The 19,000-nt window shown below is 42.6% G+C and overlaps 1 protein-coding gene across 1 annotated transcript; it reads left to right on the top strand.

The window, feature by feature from the left end:
* The first annotated feature begins 11,090 nt into the window (after positions 1 to 11,090).
* LOC139380638 (gap junction alpha-8 protein-like) lies at positions 11,091 to 13,377 on the top strand. Its single transcript, XM_071123529.1, has 2 exons — positions 11,091 to 11,223; positions 11,591 to 13,377. Exon 2 carries the CDS (start codon positions 11,606 to 11,608, stop codon positions 13,247 to 13,249), a length of 1,644 nt encoding a protein of 547 aa, XP_070979630.1. The 5' UTR covers positions 11,091 to 11,223; positions 11,591 to 11,605; the 3' UTR covers positions 13,250 to 13,377.
* The last annotated feature ends 5,623 nt before the right edge of the window (positions 13,378 to 19,000 follow it).

The following is a 19,000-nucleotide window of genomic DNA, read 5'->3' as shown; positions in this document are numbered from 1 at the left end:
CCCCTGTTCCTGCCAATCTGATAAAGGGCCATTCTAAATCGAAACTAATTTGACATATTAGTAAAAACGAGATTAAATTGAGAATAGTCTGATGGGTGGAAATTATGATCACTTGATGGTTGGAAATTATGATCACTTGATGCGTAACAGCTGTGCCAAGCTATTTTTCTTCTTCGTCAAATCATCAGTAGCCTATAGTCAGTCGCACCATGCAGCCCATATTATGTTTTGATTTTTAAGACATTCTAAGGTTTGTGTCATTCACAACTAACGTTGTCAAATAACCCAATCTAGCATATAGGACAATTTTTCAAATGATCACTTTTACGCTCAACGTAGCCACTTCATATTCGCAGTCGCTGCATTATGGAAAAAATGCTGTTCAATTATGTTCTTCTTACTATAAAATAAAATAAATTTGTGTCAACTCGCATTCTATGCTAATGAAATACATTTTCTTCATATCATATTTCTTAAATACATGATTAAAATAAATAATGGATTTATTTTGATGGTGTATATTAAATTGATGCATTATACTTTTTTTTTACATGTATGTTCAAAAGGCCTACATCAGTGGCTTTTGTGCCTGGAGGTCTGGATATGCTAAACGTCTCTGTAGACATAATTTCAACCCTATGGTTATGCATTTCTCCCTGCACCCCAACTCCTCAAACTATTGATCTGCTTCTTATTTCCCATACCCTCTATCCTCTTTCCCTGTTCTTGTCATCTTATCACACTGAACCTGCTCACCTCCTCCACCCCATCCTACCCTCCCTCTTCCTCTCCTCCATTGTGTGTGTCGATCATCCTCTACATCCCAAGGTTTCCCGTGGTACAGAGAGGAAGCTGCCCTTCCACATCCTGTCAGAATGGAACAATCCATCTCTCTCTCTCTCTCTCTCTCTCTCTCTCTCTCTCTCTCTCTCTCTCTCTCTCTCTCTCTCTCTCTCTCTCTCTCTCCTTAGGCGCAGTGGGGTTAAGTACTTATTAATAAGTAAACATACTTTAAAGTACTACTTAAGTCATTTTTTTGGATATCTGTACTTTACTATTTATATTATTGACAACTTTTAATTTGACTTCATTACATTCCTAAAGAAAAGAATGCACTTTTTACTCCATACATTTTAAGTCACACCCAAAAGAACTCTTTATTTTTGACAGGAAAATAGTCAAATTCATGCACTTATCAAGATAACATCCTTGGTCATCCCTACTGCCTCTGATCTGGGGGACTCACTAAACACAAGTGCTTTGTTTGTAAATTATGTTGGAGTGTGCTCCTGGCTATCTTTAAATAAAAGAAAGAAAGAAATACATGTGCCATCAGGTTTTCTTAATATAAGGAATTTGAAATGATTTATACTTTTACTTTTGAGTATATTTGAGTATATTTGAGTATATTTGAGTAATTACAATTGACTTTTACTCAACTAGTATTTTACTGGATGACTTTCCCTTTTACTTGAGTCATTTTCTATTAAGGTATCTTTACTTTTACTCAAGTATGACAATTTAGTACTTTTCTAACACTGCTTGGGCCCATGGGCTCTATGAGTGTGTTTCCTGGTTTCCAGTAAGGAATTATTTTATTGCCTCATTTAAAAATTATTTAAAAGCTCCCTGGTCTCCAGGCTTACTGGAGCAGGGTTTAGGCTTGTGAACCTGCAGTGAGCTCTGACTACAGGACTCAGGTTACATGAGACTCACTCATCCCTCCTAGCTCCAGGACCAGGCCAGATCCCTCACTGGGTGTGTGGGAATGTAGACTAGATGATGCATGGTCACAGAGTCCAGTGTTTCCCCTGCCTTGCCTGTTTGTGTCCCATGCTCAGGCAAGTTCTTCTCTACATAGTTACCTGCACTAAATACGAACACATCTGTACATGGCAGGAAGCAGGCCCTGGTGTAGAGTAGGCCTTTACCCAGCAGGCAGGAAGGAGTATGCCCCATGTCTCATGTGGACCATTAGAATCACTAGATCTCCTAAAAACGCTTGTCTGGAGTGGAGGCAACACAGTAAACACAAGCTGAAGACAATAGAGGCCTTCTCGACACGCTGAGTGTTGGATACAGGAACTCTGTCCCTTCACAAACACACAGTAGCCGGCGTGTGTTAGCATTGTGTTAGCAATGTGGCAGAACATAGGAAGGGAAGCCTGGAGCAAAAACCCAGGTAGTGAACCCAAACAATACAACCCTCCACCATCAAACAATCTCTAACAATCTTGATAACTGTTTTACAATCTAATGAGCAATCTTACAGTATTTACCTCTCTAACGAACCATGTAACAATGGTCGACGCAAATATTTATCACTGGCTAAACGTTAAGGATAAGCTAGTCAGATTAACTTCCTTGTTTTGCTTAGCTCTAATATCACACTTAAAATGAAGGAAGCTTGGTTTGTGTTTTGGGTGTGTGTGTGAAATGACCTTGGCTATGCCCTATCTGGTTTATGGAAACAGGTCCAGTGAGGTTATCAACCAGGTCTACTCCAGAAGAGGTAGAGACAGAGTGCTCGTCCAAACCCAACAAACCTGACCTCCCAAATACAATGGTATAACCTAAGTCCAGCTGGGCAACAACAGATCTGCCCTCCTAAACACAATGGTATGGCCCGTGACCAGCCGAATAGCACAATGTCTTCCATAACCCAAGGTGTGTGTGCCTTTACCACTCCACTGGCACAGAAGCTGGTCCAAATGCAGGCTCCAGTTTAAACACTGAGAATAAAAAAGTCTTATCACCAGTTTGACTTGGCCGACGTTGATGCACATTCTCTCTCTCTCAAACATTTGGCTTTATTTGCTTTGGTGACTATGAGAGGAAAGGGTCGGAAATGCCTTTGTGTGGTCTGTTCAATAAGAACAATCATTGGAAAGTAATGAATGTTGGGTTCTCAGAGGAAACACTACATTTCTCAAGGATAGAGAGAGGTGTTTTGTTCACACATTGGAGGTGCGAGAGGTTGGAGCTGCCATGACCATACAAGTATTTGGCCTAGGCCTGATTTTACTGGTAAATTGGCTTATATGGCTTAATGAAACCTTTATTAAGCCTTTATAAAGCCTACATAAATGCTTCATAACTTAAAATCAGATGTTCCATTATATAAAGGTGATATATCTAGTATTTTACAAATTGTGACATAGCCCTTTGCATAGCCCCTCTGCATTCCAGTGCACAGTAAGTCCAATACTTTAGTGGTCATGGTAGTGTGCTAGGTCATGGGAGCATTGCCCCCAGGCCCTCCTATACAGACATCTCCAATAGCATCTCTTTAACACTCTCAGTGAATAACCTCTCTATGCATGTGAGACTGTGCATGTGATAACCACTCAGGCATGTTTGATATTGTGACGTGTGTGCAGTGGCGACCCGTCATTCAGAGCCCCACCTGTTTAGCAATATATATATATATGTATATATATATATATATATTGTTGTTGTTAATGCCTTTTTTGCATGTTATTTTGGCATTAATACATGTCACATATCAGTTTGCAAACAATATAATAATAAGACTGTAATAATAATTGAGTTAATAAAGCCGCATACAAACATGATCTCTTTTTTGCTTTCTTGACTAAGGAAGCTCTAAAATGTAGGTGTTTCATCCTAGCTCAGTGCTTTCTGTAGTGGTGGGGCAGCCAGCAGAAAATATTGGGTAGGGGTTGGTAATGTTCTCTAGTTGCGCCTTGACTGGCTCAGTGTTCGGTCACTCATGCGGACACTACATCACCATAAAATCTTCAGGGAGAGCTCGAAAATTGAAGCCCATTGGGTGCTGCCATAGAGTTACATTAGAAGGGCCCATCCAAGAATGCTCAAGGTCATTGGCCCACAGATAAAAGGAAGTCAAATCACGTTATACCTACTTTAGATTTAATTGGACTGATCATGTCAACATCATACTTTCAAAATCTTAGCTAGCAAGCTAGCAGTCATCATCATGAATCAAGTCAACAATCTACTGGCAAATCCTTTTCAATCATTGTCATATGAAGAGAAATAATGAAGAGAAATGATAGATAAAATGTTCCAGTGCTCATCGGCCAAAACCCTGCTCCAGTGCTCATCGGCCAAAACCCTGTTCCAGTGCTCATCGGCCAAAACCCTGCTCCAGTGCTCATCGGCCAAAACCCTGTTCCAGTGCTCATCGGCCAAAACCCTGCTCCAGTGCTCATCGGCCAAAACCCTGCTCCAGTGCTCATCGGCCAAAACCCTGCTCCAGTACTCATCGGCCAAAACCCTGCTCCAGTGCTCATCGGCCAAAACCCTGCTCCAGTACTCATCGGCCAAAACCCTGCTCCAGTGCTCATCGGCCAAAACCCTGCTCCAGTGCTCATCGGCCATAGGACATAAACATTACACAACACGTTTGAAATCGCAAATTCAACAATGAGTGGTTTGGAAGGAATCAGTGGCTTGGACCACACACCAACTCCACTAAATATCAGTCTAGTGATTGCTTTACAATGTTTAGCAAGCATTGTAAACAATCACTAGACTGATATTCATTGCAGTGAGTGTGTGGTTCAAGTCTGGGTTTAAGGGTCTCTTTTCCGAGCTTAAAAGGATAAACATTCAACACTGGCCATGCTGTCAACCCAGAATGACTTCTACCATGTTCAAAACAAGTAGAATCTAGAAAACGAGCTCCGACTGGGAAAATACGTTTTGAACAGTCATCCAACTGAGAATTCCAAGTCGGGAACTAGGGCCTCTTTCTAGAGCTCCGACCTGAAGATCACCGATGTCATGATTTGACCTTGTTTTTTTTAAGAGTTCCCAGTTGTCTTGAAAGCACCATAAATCCAGAGAATGACAGACTTTGATGACAAAATGTGTCCACGAAGGACCGCCACGCCACCTTCCTGTTCAAGTGAGCACAGCACAACAAGGTGAGTCCAAAAATGTATTGTATGCCCGTCCTAGCTTGATCATTAATGTCTTCATCAAAATTACAGATGGCCTCTTATCCACTCGTCGCCCCGTAGTTTGTACATTTCAATTGTCACTAGAAACCACATTTGTTTAGGTAAGTCAACCATATCAGCTATGTTTTTTTAAAGGCAGTAAATGAGGCTGAATTAACTGTTTCACTGCCAGACAAGGCTCCGCTGATAGCCAGGTTTAGCAGTGGTAAGGTGTTGGGACTCTGCTGTTGGGACTCAGCTTTATCTAGGCCCTAAGAGTTTGTAGGCATCGTTTGTCCCCGTTATAGTGAAATGAATGTATTGTTTAGGGATGTGTTGCATTGTGTAGTGGCTTTGCTGGCATGCATCAAAAACATTTTGCTTTTAGTTTCAACCACCAAGATTTACATGCTAAAATCGCCACTGTATGTATGTGTTCAGATTGAACAATTCCATATATATAGCCCATACAGTATATCTGAAGGGAAAATAGGATGCTTTATGAAAACCTTCCCTTACAAATAACCTATACATCACCTGACATGTACTGTATGAAATGCGTGGGTGGCTACATGCACAGTGTTCCACTATGGATTCTAATCAAGTATTCAAGTGTGTGAGTATCTTAGGACCACAACAAGCTCACAGGATCTAGCCCTGGGTTTTCAGTCTTTTTTTCTACTAATTTCTGTCACTCGCTTTCTTTTCTCTCTTTCATCCCTCTCTCATGACACTCATCCTGTATCTCATCTGTGAGACTTCTGCCTCGTGTAGAGAAAAGTAGAAGGGCTGAGACTCATGGGTTTGTTATTGAAGGGTGTTACATCTCTCTGACTTGAGATTGTCAGCACTATTGTGATGTTCTGGGACATGTTATGCACATTTATGCCACCCTCAAGGCAAACACAATATAAACTTTAATTTCTAATCAACTGAGTAAATGGTGGTCAGGGATCAGGCTAAAATCATAGTTTTGTAAATCACATTGAGAATAATGGAAATCTTCAGTCTTGTAACTTGTAAGGCTGCAGCTTTAAGCATAAAATCAGTATGGCATGTATTTTATTTTTCTCATTCGTCTTACTAGTTCTCAATACATATAAATGGTTATGTAAGATTCTTAACTTTGGGGAAATGTATGTGGAGTCATTGGGAGAGATGTAGGTTTATGTAATGGTATTGTTGCAGCAAGGTCAATGACCAATGATGGAAGCTACTGTAGTAACCATAGATACCTGAGTGGTCTTTTTTTTTGTCTGTGTGGTGTGTCGGTGTGTTTGTGGGTAAAAAGGGAGGGGGCAATGTTAGTCTATTCTACATAAACTCCTCATAACATGATGACAACCATTATGTATTTACCCTACTTACTGTACTGTCCTTACTGTATTTTTGTTCTTACTGTATATTAGTTTTTTACCATAACTTATAGTCTCTCTGTCCGTCTCTCTCTCCTTTTCGCTCCCTCTTTTCCAATGGCTATGTTGGGAGCAGGAAGCGAGTGGCGCCATCGCGCCGTAGGCAGATCGCTGTACGATAGGTTTGTTAGCGTGTTAGCGTTCTGATTAGTGGCCGGTTAGTGCCCTGCCACAGGAATCTAATCTGGCCTCACGCCTCACCGCACATGCTCAATAGAGTCCGCACCCTCCATCATGACATCATGTCTTTGTGTGAAATCCCAGCACCATTCACGGGCCCATGGCAGGGCTTAGCATGCCAGCGTCCACCAAACCAACACACAGCGCTTTAAAGGGAGTCCCCCAGTGCCCCAGCCTTCTCAGAGGATACATCCTTCACCATGGGTCCACCGGCTCGGAAAATGTCAACTTGCCACCACCACACCTGTGCTTTCTGCTGCGTTTCCTCTAGGGGGTTACTCCCCTGGCCTTGGTGGAGAGGAAATGTGTTTCATAACCTTTTGCTGACCTTTTACTTTTCTCTGATATTCACATTTGAGGATGAGTGGCAGGCACATCACAACCTGCCTCTTAATTCTGGAAGCACAGAAAACTATTTCCTAAAACACACCCACTAACTTGACACCTGAAGTTCCGGAAGTCTCATCAGCAACTGAGCCATTAGTAATACCACTTATAAGTAATAGGACATGTTCTGTGTGATAAAGGAAGACCAGGATTCGTTATCTCTTGGTTTTGTCCTGCATTAGTCTTGCAGTAATAAACATATAGTAAATTCCTAGGTCAAAAACACTCAGGTTAACTGCTGTACTGCTGTTCCCAGCAGTTTGCTCTTGGTATCGAGATTTTGAGACCAAATACCCAACTCAATGACACCCCAGAGTCTGAAGACCCAGATTGTTGGGTCCAGTCCAAAACCCAATGAGAGCGTGATCACTTACTGGTTGGTGGAAATACCAGGCGAGGGTTAAAATGAGACATGAGATTTTAGTGGTGTAGAAGGGTGCCATGGCTTGCGTCCACTGGTGATAATCAATTTAAAGCCCAAAGAATCAAATCAAATGTATTTATAAAGCCCTTCGTACATCAGCTGATATCTCAAAGTGCTGTACAGAAACCCAGCCTAAAACCCCAAACAGCAAGCAATGCAGGTGTTGAAGCACGTTGGCTAGGAAAAACTGCCTAGAAAGGCCAAAATCTAGGAAGAAACCAGGCTATGAGGGGTGGCCAGTCCTCTTCTGGCTGTGCCGGGTGGAGATTATAACAGAACATGGCCAAGATGTTCAAATGTTCATAAATGACCAGCATGGAGCTGTTGTTTTTTAATCTAATGATGTCTTAAAGGTATCAATTCTAACTGTCCTTATAGGCGTGTGGTAGTCCGTACAGTATCTGGTCATTTTCAATAGAAGAACTATGCCCTAAATGAATAGTTTGTGCATAAAGCTCCTATTGAGTACATGAACCAACCCTGGGTCATGAGAATGAGATCGTGGAGGGGAGATTTAAAGTGTAAATCTAAATAAAAGTTCTGTATAGGTTGCATAAAACATCGCCCATTGCCTGCGACATAACTCTTTCCCCTTCCGTTTTATCACTGCACCAATGGTTTCCTCTGGAGCACAATATTTCAACAGTTTAGATAACACACAAACAATTCATTTATTCAAATAAACCTTTCCCACGTCTGAGTGTGGTTTGAATGTATCTGTCATCTCAAGTATTGGCTTGGTGAGAAGTAGGACTGTTCAAAGTTCTAATATGCAGGTGTTATATAGTATACAGTGGTATTGTAGTCACTCATCTTTTTTGACCGTTTTACATTTATGATCAATATAATGGCACTCAACTGAAAATGCTCATGTTTCTGGCAGTAATATACAGTGGGGAGAACAAGTATTTGATACACTGCCGATTTTGCAGGTTTTCCTACTTACAAAGCATGTAGAGGTCTGTAATTTTTTATCATAGGTACACTTCAACTGTGAGAGACAGAATCTAAAACAAAAATCCAGAAAATCACATTGTATGATTTTAAAGTAATTAATTTGCATTTTATTGCATAACATAAGTATTTGATACATCAGAAAAGCAGAACTTAATATTTGGTACAGAAACCTTTGTTTGCAATTACAGAGATCATACGTTTCCTGTAGTTCTTGACCAGGTTTGCACACACTGCAGCAGGGATTTTGGCCCACTCCTCCATACAGATCTCCTCCAGATCCTTCAGGTTTCGGGACTTTCAGCTCTCTCCAAATATTTTATATTGGGTTCAGGTCTGGAGACTGGCTAGGCCACTCCAGGACCTTGAGATGCTTCTTACGGAGCCACTCCTTAGTTGCCCTGGCTGTGTGTTTCGGGTCGTTGTCATGCTGGAAGACCCAGACACGACCCATCTCCAATGCTCTTACTGAAGGAAGGAGGTTGTTGGCCAAGATCTCGCGATACATGGCCTCATCCATCCTCCCCTCAATACAGTGCAGTCGTCCTGTCCCCTTTGCAGCAAAGCATCCCCAAAGAATGATGTTTCCACCACTATGCTTCACGGTCGGGATGGTGTTCTTGGGGTTGTACTCATCCTTCTTCTTCCTCCAAACACGGCGAGTGGAGTTTAGACCAAAAAGCTATATATTTTTTTCATCAGACCACATGACCTTCTCCCATTCCTCCTCTGGATCATCCAGATGGTCATTGGTAAACTTCAGACGGGCCTGGACAACTTCTTCCATTTTCTAATAATTGCAGGCAACAGTTGTTGCCTTCTCACCAAGCTGCTTACCTATTGTCCTGTAGCGCATCCCAGCCTTGTGCAGGTCTACAATTTTATCCCTGATGTCCTTACACAGCTCCCTGGTCTTGGCCATTGTGGAGAGGTTAGAGTCTGTTTGATTGAGTGTGTGGACAGGTGTCTTTTATACAGGTAACGAGTTCAAACAGGTGCAGTTAATACAGGTAATGAGTGGAGAACAGGAGGGCTTCTTAAAGAAAAACCTACAGGTCTGTGAGAGCTGGAATTTTTACTGGTTGGTAGGTGATCAAATACTTATGTCATGCAATAAAATGCAAATTAATTACTTTTATTTATTTATCTTTATTTCACCTTTATTTAACCAGGTAGGCTATTTGAGAACAAGTTCTCATTTGCAACTGCGACCTGGCCAAGACAAAACTTAAAAATCATACAATGTGATTTTCTGGATTTTTGTTTTAGATTCCATCTCTCACAGTTGAAGTGTACCTATGATAAAAATTACAGACGTCTACATGCTTTGTAAGTAGGAAAACCTGCAAAATTGGCAGTGTATCAAATACTTGTCCTCCCCACTGTACATCTATATTAGCCACAGACAAGTCAAGCATTGTATTCCAGAGTGTAAGTATGAGAATGTGTATGTGTGTATGACAGGTGATAAACGTGCCACTGCGACCGGCTGTGTCACCTCCAGAATGATGAAACTCTGGCCTCTAACTGCCATCCTGTTCTTGTCTCCTGCTCTAATGCTAGGCTCCTGAATTATGGCCATGTTAACAACAGGGTCAGGGAAACACTGGCATAGAGTGTGAGAAAAGTTGCCTTGTTATATATGAATGATGGGTGTTTTGAGTTTGACAGTATGAAGCTCAATGCAATTGTGTATGTATTGTATATGAATTTCATTTATCTTCCTGTGTCAGGCACTGGGTTGAGGTAAAAACAATGTAGATAATGTTGTGGAGGGTTTTCAAATAAACCCTTAATTTGAAGTAATTCATGAAAAATTTGTATTTAATTTGACAAATCTGCTACACATCTGTTAAAGTGCTCATATATTTTTTTATTAGCATATAATGTAATGATGTTGTAGATGAGTCTTACTGTAGATAGAAAGATAAAAGTGAGCCATAAAGCGTTGACATTTTTCCTTACCTGTTCCTGGAAAGATGTTTTCCAAAATAGAGTCCTTGCTACATATCATTTCACTCAATAGCTGAAATTCTTCACATTCTGGACAGATCATTCAAACCTGTGACACTAACTAACTATGGCATGTATCGAACATAAACATGACATGATCCTTACTCAGTTCTTAGTCATAAATTAGTCACCAAAGTAATGTAGATGAAAACTGTGAATTCTCATTACAGTACTGTTGTCTTGCTTGCCTACTTATCATTTATAGCCTAATCAACCCGAATGCATGACGCATATCATATACTGTGAATTGTATGAGAATATGAATGGTTGCAATTTAAGTTATTTACAAAAAAGTACACCTACAGAAAATACTTTCTCTCCGTAGAATACTATAAAATTAAGCTACCATTCACAATTAATAGCAATGACAATATGACCATGGATGAAATGACAACAACCAAAAACCAAGTGCAGGTCCACGAGGAAATTCACCCCCATCCCCCCACTTCTCATAGTGTTATATCCTGACTCGGTCTCTGCAGGCCGATAGTAGGACAGTCGCCAGTCAGCTGCTGTGGTTCTCTCTCTCTGTGTGTGTGTGTGTGTGTGTGTGTGCGTGTGTGTGTGTGTAGGGCTGTATTGAGGAGAGCTGCAGAGGGGATGTACTCGGTGCCCTGGCTCTGTGGTGTCCATGTTGCTTTGGGAGCCTCAGGCCTGCTCCCATACATCCCACTCTGGGTCTGTTGATCCTATTGTCTCCTCCGTCACCACGCATCGCCCGGCGAATAAAGGCCGTCTGGCTCCAAGCTTAAATATTGCAGCAAACTAAAAACCAACCATCAGAGCCGATATATTCACATCTGCTCAGTGGGGCAACAAGGACAGGTCTTTAGGTGGGAAAGAGGGCAGAAGTCTACTTTTCCCCGCCGGGTGCCAAGAGAACAGGACAGGACACTACAACTTCGCCGGAGCCGCATCTGTGGCAAGTTAACTATTTGTTAACATTAGACCAAATATCATACCTTACAGATGTAAATATGTGGGTTATGAATGTGTTATTGCTAGTTTTCATGGAGGGTTGATTTGGTGACTAGTGGATCGGTGCTTTAGTGATAGGCTGTGCAGAGGGACTTTAACTCGACAGATCGCTGTTCTTTCGCCATTATTCAGATTTTGTCATGCAACAGCTTTTTAGCTGAACAAAGACATTGCAATAGCCGTGTGGTGAGGGACAGGAATTTTGGAAGTTCCGCTGCTTTCCACAGGGCTGTTTTTAAAACCTATCTCTGTCTCTCTATTTCCTCCACCCTCTCTATCCCCCCGCGTCCACCACTTCATTCTATCTACAGCGCTACGGACCGATCATGGGTGACTGGAGCTTTCTGGGTAATATTTTAGAGGAAGTGAATGAGCACTCAACGGTGATCGGCCGGGTGTGGCTCACGGTCCTCTTCATCTTCCGCATCCTCATCCTGGGTACGGCGGCAGAGTTTGTGTGGGGCGACGAGCAGTCAGACTACGTCTGCAACACGCAGCAGCCCGGTTGCGAGAATGTGTGTTACGACGAGGCGTTCCCCATCTCCCACATCCGCCTGTGGGTTCTGCAGATCATCTTTGTGTCCACACCATCTCTGGTCTACGTGGGCCATGCTGTGCACCACGTCCACATGGAGGAGAAACGCAAGGAGCGTGAGGAGGCCGAGCTGAGTCGCCAACAGGAGCTGAGTGAGGAGCGGTTGCCACTAGCGCCTGACCAGGGCAGCGTGCGCACCACCAAGGAGACCAGCACCAAGGGCAGCAAGAAGTTCAGGCTGGAGGGCACCCTGCTGAGGACCTACATCTGCCACATCATCTTCAAGACGCTGTTCGAAGTGGGTTTCGTAGTGGGCCAGTACTTTCTGTACGGCTTCCGCATCCTGCCGCTGTACAAGTGCAGCCGCTGGCCCTGCCCCAACACCGTAGACTGCTTCGTGTCCCGGCCAACAGAGAAGACAGTCTTCATAATTTTCATGTTGGCCGTGGCTTGCGTCTCGCTCTTCCTCAACTTTGTGGAGATCAGCCATCTGGGCTTGAAGAAGATCCGCTTCGTCTTCTGGAAGCCAACCCCGGGGCAAGCCCAGGGTGAAGGCCTGAGCCCCATGCCCCCCCCAGGGGGGATCCTCAAGAGCCTGCCTCCCCTGGCCGTGCCTTCCATCCAGAGGGCCAAAGGCTACAGGCTGCTGGAGGAGGAGAAAGCCCCGTCCGTGACCCACCTCTATCCTCTGGCAGAGACGTGCATGGAGGCAGGGAGGTTAACCCCCCTGGCCCCACCCTTCCAGTGCATGGAGGAGAAGGCGGAAGAACTGAGGCACACGGAGGACATTTCTAAGGTGTACAATGAGTCCCTGCCCTCCTATGCCCAGACCACCGAGATAGGGGAGGACACACTACCACTACACCAAGAGGAGGAGGAGCAGGAGCAGCAGGAGGTGGTGGAGGAGGACAAAGAAGAGGAGGAAGTAGTGGAGCAGGATGTGGTGGATGGAGTGGTGGAGGAGGTGGTGGATGGAGTGGTGGAGGTGGTGGTGGAGAAGGATGTGGTGGATGGTGTGGTGGAAAGGGAGGAAGAGAAAGAAGAAGAGCAGAGGGAGGAGGATGAAGGGGAGAGGGAGAAGGAGGTGGTGGAGGAGGTTGTGGTGGAGGATGTGGTGGAGGAGGATGTGGTGGATGGTGTGGTGGAAAGGGAGGAAGAGAAAGAAGAAGAGCAGAGGGAGGAGGATGAAGAGGAGAGGGAGAAGGAGGTGGTGGAGGAGGTTGTGGTGGAGGAGGTTGTGGTGGAAGAGGATGTGGAGCAGGATGATGCGGTGAAGGAAGTTGTGGTGGTGGAGGAGGCGGTGGTGGTGGACGGGGAAGGGGGACCTCCAACCGAGGCGGAGATGGAGGTGACGGATACGATAGAAGACACCAGACCACTGAGCAGATTGAGCAAAGCCAGCAGCAGGGCCAGGTCAGACGATCTCACCGTATGAACCTGTGAGAGAAAACATGCGCACACACGCACACCGAACACAGGAGAACATACACCTAACTCTAGACAACACACACTTAAAACAGCAGGGCTTAACCAAGGGAAACACATGTAAATCCAACAGGGATAGATTCAATCACAAGTTACACATTACCCTTATGACGTGGGCAACATCATTCAACAAGGCAAAGAAAGATCTGAGCTTGTTTGTGAGATAAGTGAATTTGATAAAAAGTAGCGATTAACAAGAGGAGGGATAGATTTTTTTTCATTAAGCGTGTTCTTGTGTAAAAAATGTAGAAAGGGCAAACATGCAGAAAGGGGAAAATATTTTTACTTTAACAATAACCAATGAAAGTTCACTAATGTTTACATATTCTGGTGGGGTTGAATGGGTAGGGGAAGAGATTGAGCATATATTCCTGTCTTCAAGGCAGTAACATTACTGTAGGCAGGCAAGCACTTTCATTCCCATACAGTCGGTGACAGACTGCAATTATGTAGTTGCAAACATGTTGCAGGTGGAAGGGCTCTTATACACCAAGTCCTTGCACAGAAAAATCATGGAACAAAATTTACAAACTTATGACTGACTCTTCAACACTAAGTTGATAGTCATTTTTTGGGATAAAAAATAGCATCATTTTGGCACACATTTCCTAGAGAACAGAGAACTCTGTGCAAGGCCAATATAACCCTCATATCAACTCAATTATGCTTTGATTTACATTTCTTTCAATTGAAGGGAGATTTGCATCTATGTACAAGAACATATCTCTCCCTTTCATGTTTATATGCAGCGTTGTACAGCCAAAAAGCTGGGTAGTGGAGAAAAACAAACCCCAAAAATACCACATGTTGAATGTCTCTTTTCAATGTGATTCTACAGCTCATCTTTTGGATTGCTTATATATTTCGTTGCCTATATAATGCAGAAGTGTGAACGGTTATAATGATGTCTTTTTGTGAAAGAGAGGAGTGCTGGTTTTGCCCGATCACAGACTGGACCATAGTAACAACCTCAGGCCAAATCCTCTCTTTTCGCGCTGTACAAACAGGCTTCAGAGCGATAAAGATCACGCACGATCAGCACAAAGTATTGTGGAGCCACAGACAATAAAATAAACCACTCTCACATATGAAAAACAAGCTTCCTTGATATTGTTGTGGGGGAAAAATAGTTTTACTTGATTTTATCTGCCCTTGATGTTCCTTGCCCCTGTACAAATATGAAATACTTGTTTACAAAATTTTGAAAGAAAAACAATAAATGGTGAATCTCATTGTACATAAACTATCATCCTATCTGATGTCTAATAGCAAACATAATGTTGAGACAGTTTAAGTTATGATATTATGTCTAGCTAAATTACTAGAAAACAGTCAAGAAAACTTAATAATGCTGCTCAAGTCACTGATTTGGTAGGGAAAATTAAGTGCTTATCAAAATCGAATCATTATTTCCATAATTACCAAAGACTTGCTTTGCAGAACTTTGACCTTTCTTATCGCTGTCCCAGAGATGTTTTTATTTTTACATGTTTAAAAAGTTGTTAAGAGAGCAGAATTCTCTCTTACAAGTACTTTTTAAATTAAAACAAAAAAACAATTCCCCTTGAAAGGGATGCCTTAAAGTATGACTTATGTGTATTTAATTTAATATTTCTATATTTTTCTCTCTTGCTCTCTCCGCTTTATTTAGATTGCTTGGCTATTTTGCTTTCCAATGTATAATTGTATGTGCTTTATCTGTAAATGTAAATTCTCAGATGTCTTTGTAAAGGTTAAAGCACTTCCATTGCTCTGGGAACTATGTGAATGTCATGTCTTAAATTCAACGTTTTTTCCCCTTAGCTTTCAAATAATCCTTTGTACATGCAAACACCCCCTTAATTTGTTAGGGAAATGTAAAGTTTGTCTGCAAATAACTGTACTTGCTTCTCAGTCAGTGCTGTGCCTTAAAGCAAAGCATTGGTCAATGCAGCAGTGGGTTTATCCAGTGGCACAGATCAAATGGTGCAGAAAATCCACAAGCACAAGCACGCACTCACACATGCATACACGTGTGCATGCACACACACACACACACTTCCAGTGTTGGTTTTGGGGGTATGATCAAACGGCTCTAGACAAACTCTGACAGAAAGGCAGCTTTGACCCCTTTGTGACCCCTAGCCACTCAGTTGCTTCCCATAAGCCAATGCTTTGACAACATTGTGAATGAGACAACAGGCTTTTCACAAATGCAGAATAGTTTAGCCCATTTCAACACTGAAATGTATTCCAAAATGTGTTCTGGTTCTCATGTGTGGTAAATTCATATAACTGGTACATGTGTGTTTTGTGTTTCAAACAGTTCTCCTTGCTTAATCGTTTGTAAGAACATTTGACTAATCTTTGGAAAGAAAAGATAACCTTTTACTAACTTCTAGTCCTCCTAGTTGTGTGGCTGTATGATCTTTTGGACAGTGAACCAAGGCAATAAAAGGTCACACGTGGGCAAGAAGTGTTGCGTCAGTGTTTCTCTTCAAACTACTCTCTCTCTCTCACCCCCCCACACACACTATACAAACACACTCACACAAACATTTTGCTGACATCTGATGCTTTGCAGCCTATTGCCACAGTACATTACTTACCAGAGAATTCTGAATGTACATGGTTAAACATGTATCAAGTGTTAGTGAGTATTTACTGCCCCCTGTTGGCAAAGATAGTGACTCAGTCATTTATGTTTGAAACAGCTTTACTAATACTAAGCCCTGCCGACTGCTGGTTATCAGGTTACTTTGATACATCAGTACAAGAGATTGATGAATATATAAAAAGTGACTGACCACTGACATATATAGAGCAAACTCACTCCAGGTCTCAGGTTCAATATACACGTTACTTTGTAAGAGTCAATATACAGTGGGGCAAAAAAAGTATTTAGTCAGCCACCAATTGTGCAAGTTCTCCCACTTAAAAAGATGAGAGAGGCCTGTAGTTTTCATCATAGGTACACTTCAACTATGACAGACAAAATGAGAAAGAAAATCCAGAAAATCACATTGTAGAATTTTTTATGAATTTATTTGCAAATTATGGTGGAAAATAAGTATTTGGTCACCTACAAACAAGCAAGATTTCTGGCAATCACAGACCTGTAACTTCTTCTTTAAGAGGCTCCTCTGTACTCCACTCGTTACCTGTATTAATGGCACCTGTTTGAACTTGTTATCAGTATAAAAGACACCTGTCCACAACCTCAAACAGTCACACTCCAAACTCCACTATGGCCAAGACCAAAGAGCTGTCAAAGGACACCAGAAACAAAATTGTAGACCTGCACCAGGCTGGGAAGACTGAATCTGCAATAAGTAAGCAGCTTGGTTTGAAGAAATAGACTGTGGGAGCAATTATTAGGAAATGGAAGACATACAAGACCACTGATAATCTCCCTCGATCTGGGGCTCCACGCAAGATCTCACCCCGTGGGGTCAAAATGATCACAAGAACGGTGAGCAAAAATCCCTGAACCACACGGGGGGACCTAGTGAATGACCTGCAGAGAGCTGGGACCAAAGTAACAAAGCCTACCATCAGTAACACACTACGCCGCCAGGGACTCAAATCCTGCAGTGCCAGACGTGTCCCCCTGCTTAAGCCAGCACATGTCCAGGCCCGTCTGAAGTTTGCTAGAGAGCATTTGGATGATCCAGAAGAAGATTGGGAGAATGTCATATGGTCAGATGAAACCAAAATATAACTTTTTGGTAAAAACTCAACTCGTCGTGTTTGGAGGACAAAGAATTCTGAGTTGCATCCAAAGAACACCATACCTTCACAGTAGGGGGGTGGAAACATCATGCTTTGGGGCTGTTTTTCTGCAAAGGGACCAGGACGACTGATCCGTGTAAAGCAGGGGTGTCAAAGTCAAATGGACGGAGGGCCAAATAAAAAAATCAGCTACAAGACGAGGGCCGGACTGTTCGAATGTTCATTGAAAAATTTTTAAATGACGCATATAGTCTAGTGAACCTAATTGAACCTACTGAAAACCTAACAAATATATTACAATATGATCAGATAAATAAAGCAATATTTTCTTATGGCTCTGTCAGTAATCTTTAATTTTCAACAGACACAAAAGACAAATTTCCTTTATATAAATATCCCCATAACATGAACATTAAATGAAAGAAACCGGTATTCAAGGCACCATCAGTAGACTATATTTTCTATTTTAGCAAAAGTGGGCTAAATTTACTTCAAAGAAAAAACAATAATAGCAATTTTCTATCATCCACTCAACTGAAATATTTTTAAAATATAATTGGATTGAAATACAAAAAAATAAAGTGCAAAAATCTATTAATCAAAAACAACACTTTGTTTAAGGAGAAGTAACATGCAGTGAAAACAAATATTAAATTTTAACTTTTAAACTTGAACTGAGTAAAAACTCTAAATATGTGATTGCACAGTAATGTTCACTTGTTTGAGGTTGAGGGTGATACTTGGTGGTGTCCCATCTTTTCCACAAGTTCATCAATGTTCGGGGTAAGGCTCTGAGCTGAAGAAATCCTCAGAATTGAGTGGAGGTGTTCTGCAGTAAGTCGACTTCTGTGTGATGTTTTGTTCAGGTTCATCAAAGAAAACAGTTGTTCACACAGGTATGTGCTGCCAAACATAGACAACGTTTGAGCAGCCTGGATGCGCAGCTGGGGCATTGTGCCGGGGAGGAAACGGGCGAACTCCGCAGCACCCACTGCCGCATATTTTGCCCTCAGTGCATCATTGCATTGGAGGTCAATCAACTCCATTTGGAGGTTTGGTGGTGAGCTTTCCACGTCAACAGCAAATGGGTTACCGAGCAGTTCCAACCTGCTTTTTTGTGCTTCAAAGTCAGCAAATCGGCGTCGAAAGTCAGCGGCAAGCATACCTATTTTATCAGCCAACTGTGTGCTCGGGAACGCACTGGTAGAGAGCTTCTCTTTCATGGTCTGGCAGCTGGGAAAGTGGCTCAAATTTTCTTTCCGCATCTGCGTCTCCCACAGAGTCAGTTTGGTTTTAAATGCCTTCACTGTACTGTACATATCAGAGATGACACGATCCCGACCCTGCAGCTGCAAGTTTATTGCATTCAGATGACTCGTAATGTCACACAGAAAAGCCATTTCACACAGAAACATTTCGTCTCGGAGTTGTGTTGTGTCTTTCCCTTTGCTGTCCAAGAACAGACAAATCTCCTCACGAAGCTCGAAACATCTTTGAAGCACCTTTCCCTGGCTTAGCCATCGCACCTCTGTGTGATAAGGCAAATCACCATGCTCCGTTTCTAACTCCGTCAGAAATGCCTTGAACTGGCGGTGATTCAAACCTTTGGCTCTGATAAAGTTAACTGTGCGCGTGATGATGCTCATTACATGCTCCATTTTCAAGGCTTTACCGCACAACGCTTCCTGGTGTATGATACAATGATAAGCTGTCAGCTCACCTGTCGCGTTTTCCTCTTGCATCTTTTCCCGTATCTTCGCCACCAGTCCGCTCCTGTGTCCACACATCGCAGGTGCTCCGTCGGTTGTCAAACCCACGAGTTTTTCCCAAGGCAGCTCCATCTCATTTACACATCTTGACACCTCTTCATACAAATCATGCCCCGTAGTTGTGCCATGCATAGGACGTAAAGCCAAAAACTCCTCTGTCACGCTTAGGTTGGAGTCCACTCCGCGGATGAAAATTGACAACTGGGCAATGTCAGAAATGT

Source organism: Oncorhynchus clarkii, chromosome 22 (assembly GCF_045791955.1).
Source record: "Oncorhynchus clarkii lewisi isolate Uvic-CL-2024 chromosome 22, UVic_Ocla_1.0, whole genome shotgun sequence".
In the NCBI taxonomy this organism is placed as follows: Eukaryota; Metazoa; Chordata; class Actinopteri; order Salmoniformes; family Salmonidae; genus Oncorhynchus; species Oncorhynchus clarkii.
This window is presented reverse-complemented; position numbering and strand designations above follow the sequence as displayed.

Bases quoted from the DNA above. Each gene is read 5' to 3' on its own strand.
- LOC139380638 (XM_071123529.1), top strand. From the start codon at position 11,606: ATGGGTGACTGGAGCTTTCTGGGTAATATTTTAGAGGAAGTGAATGAG.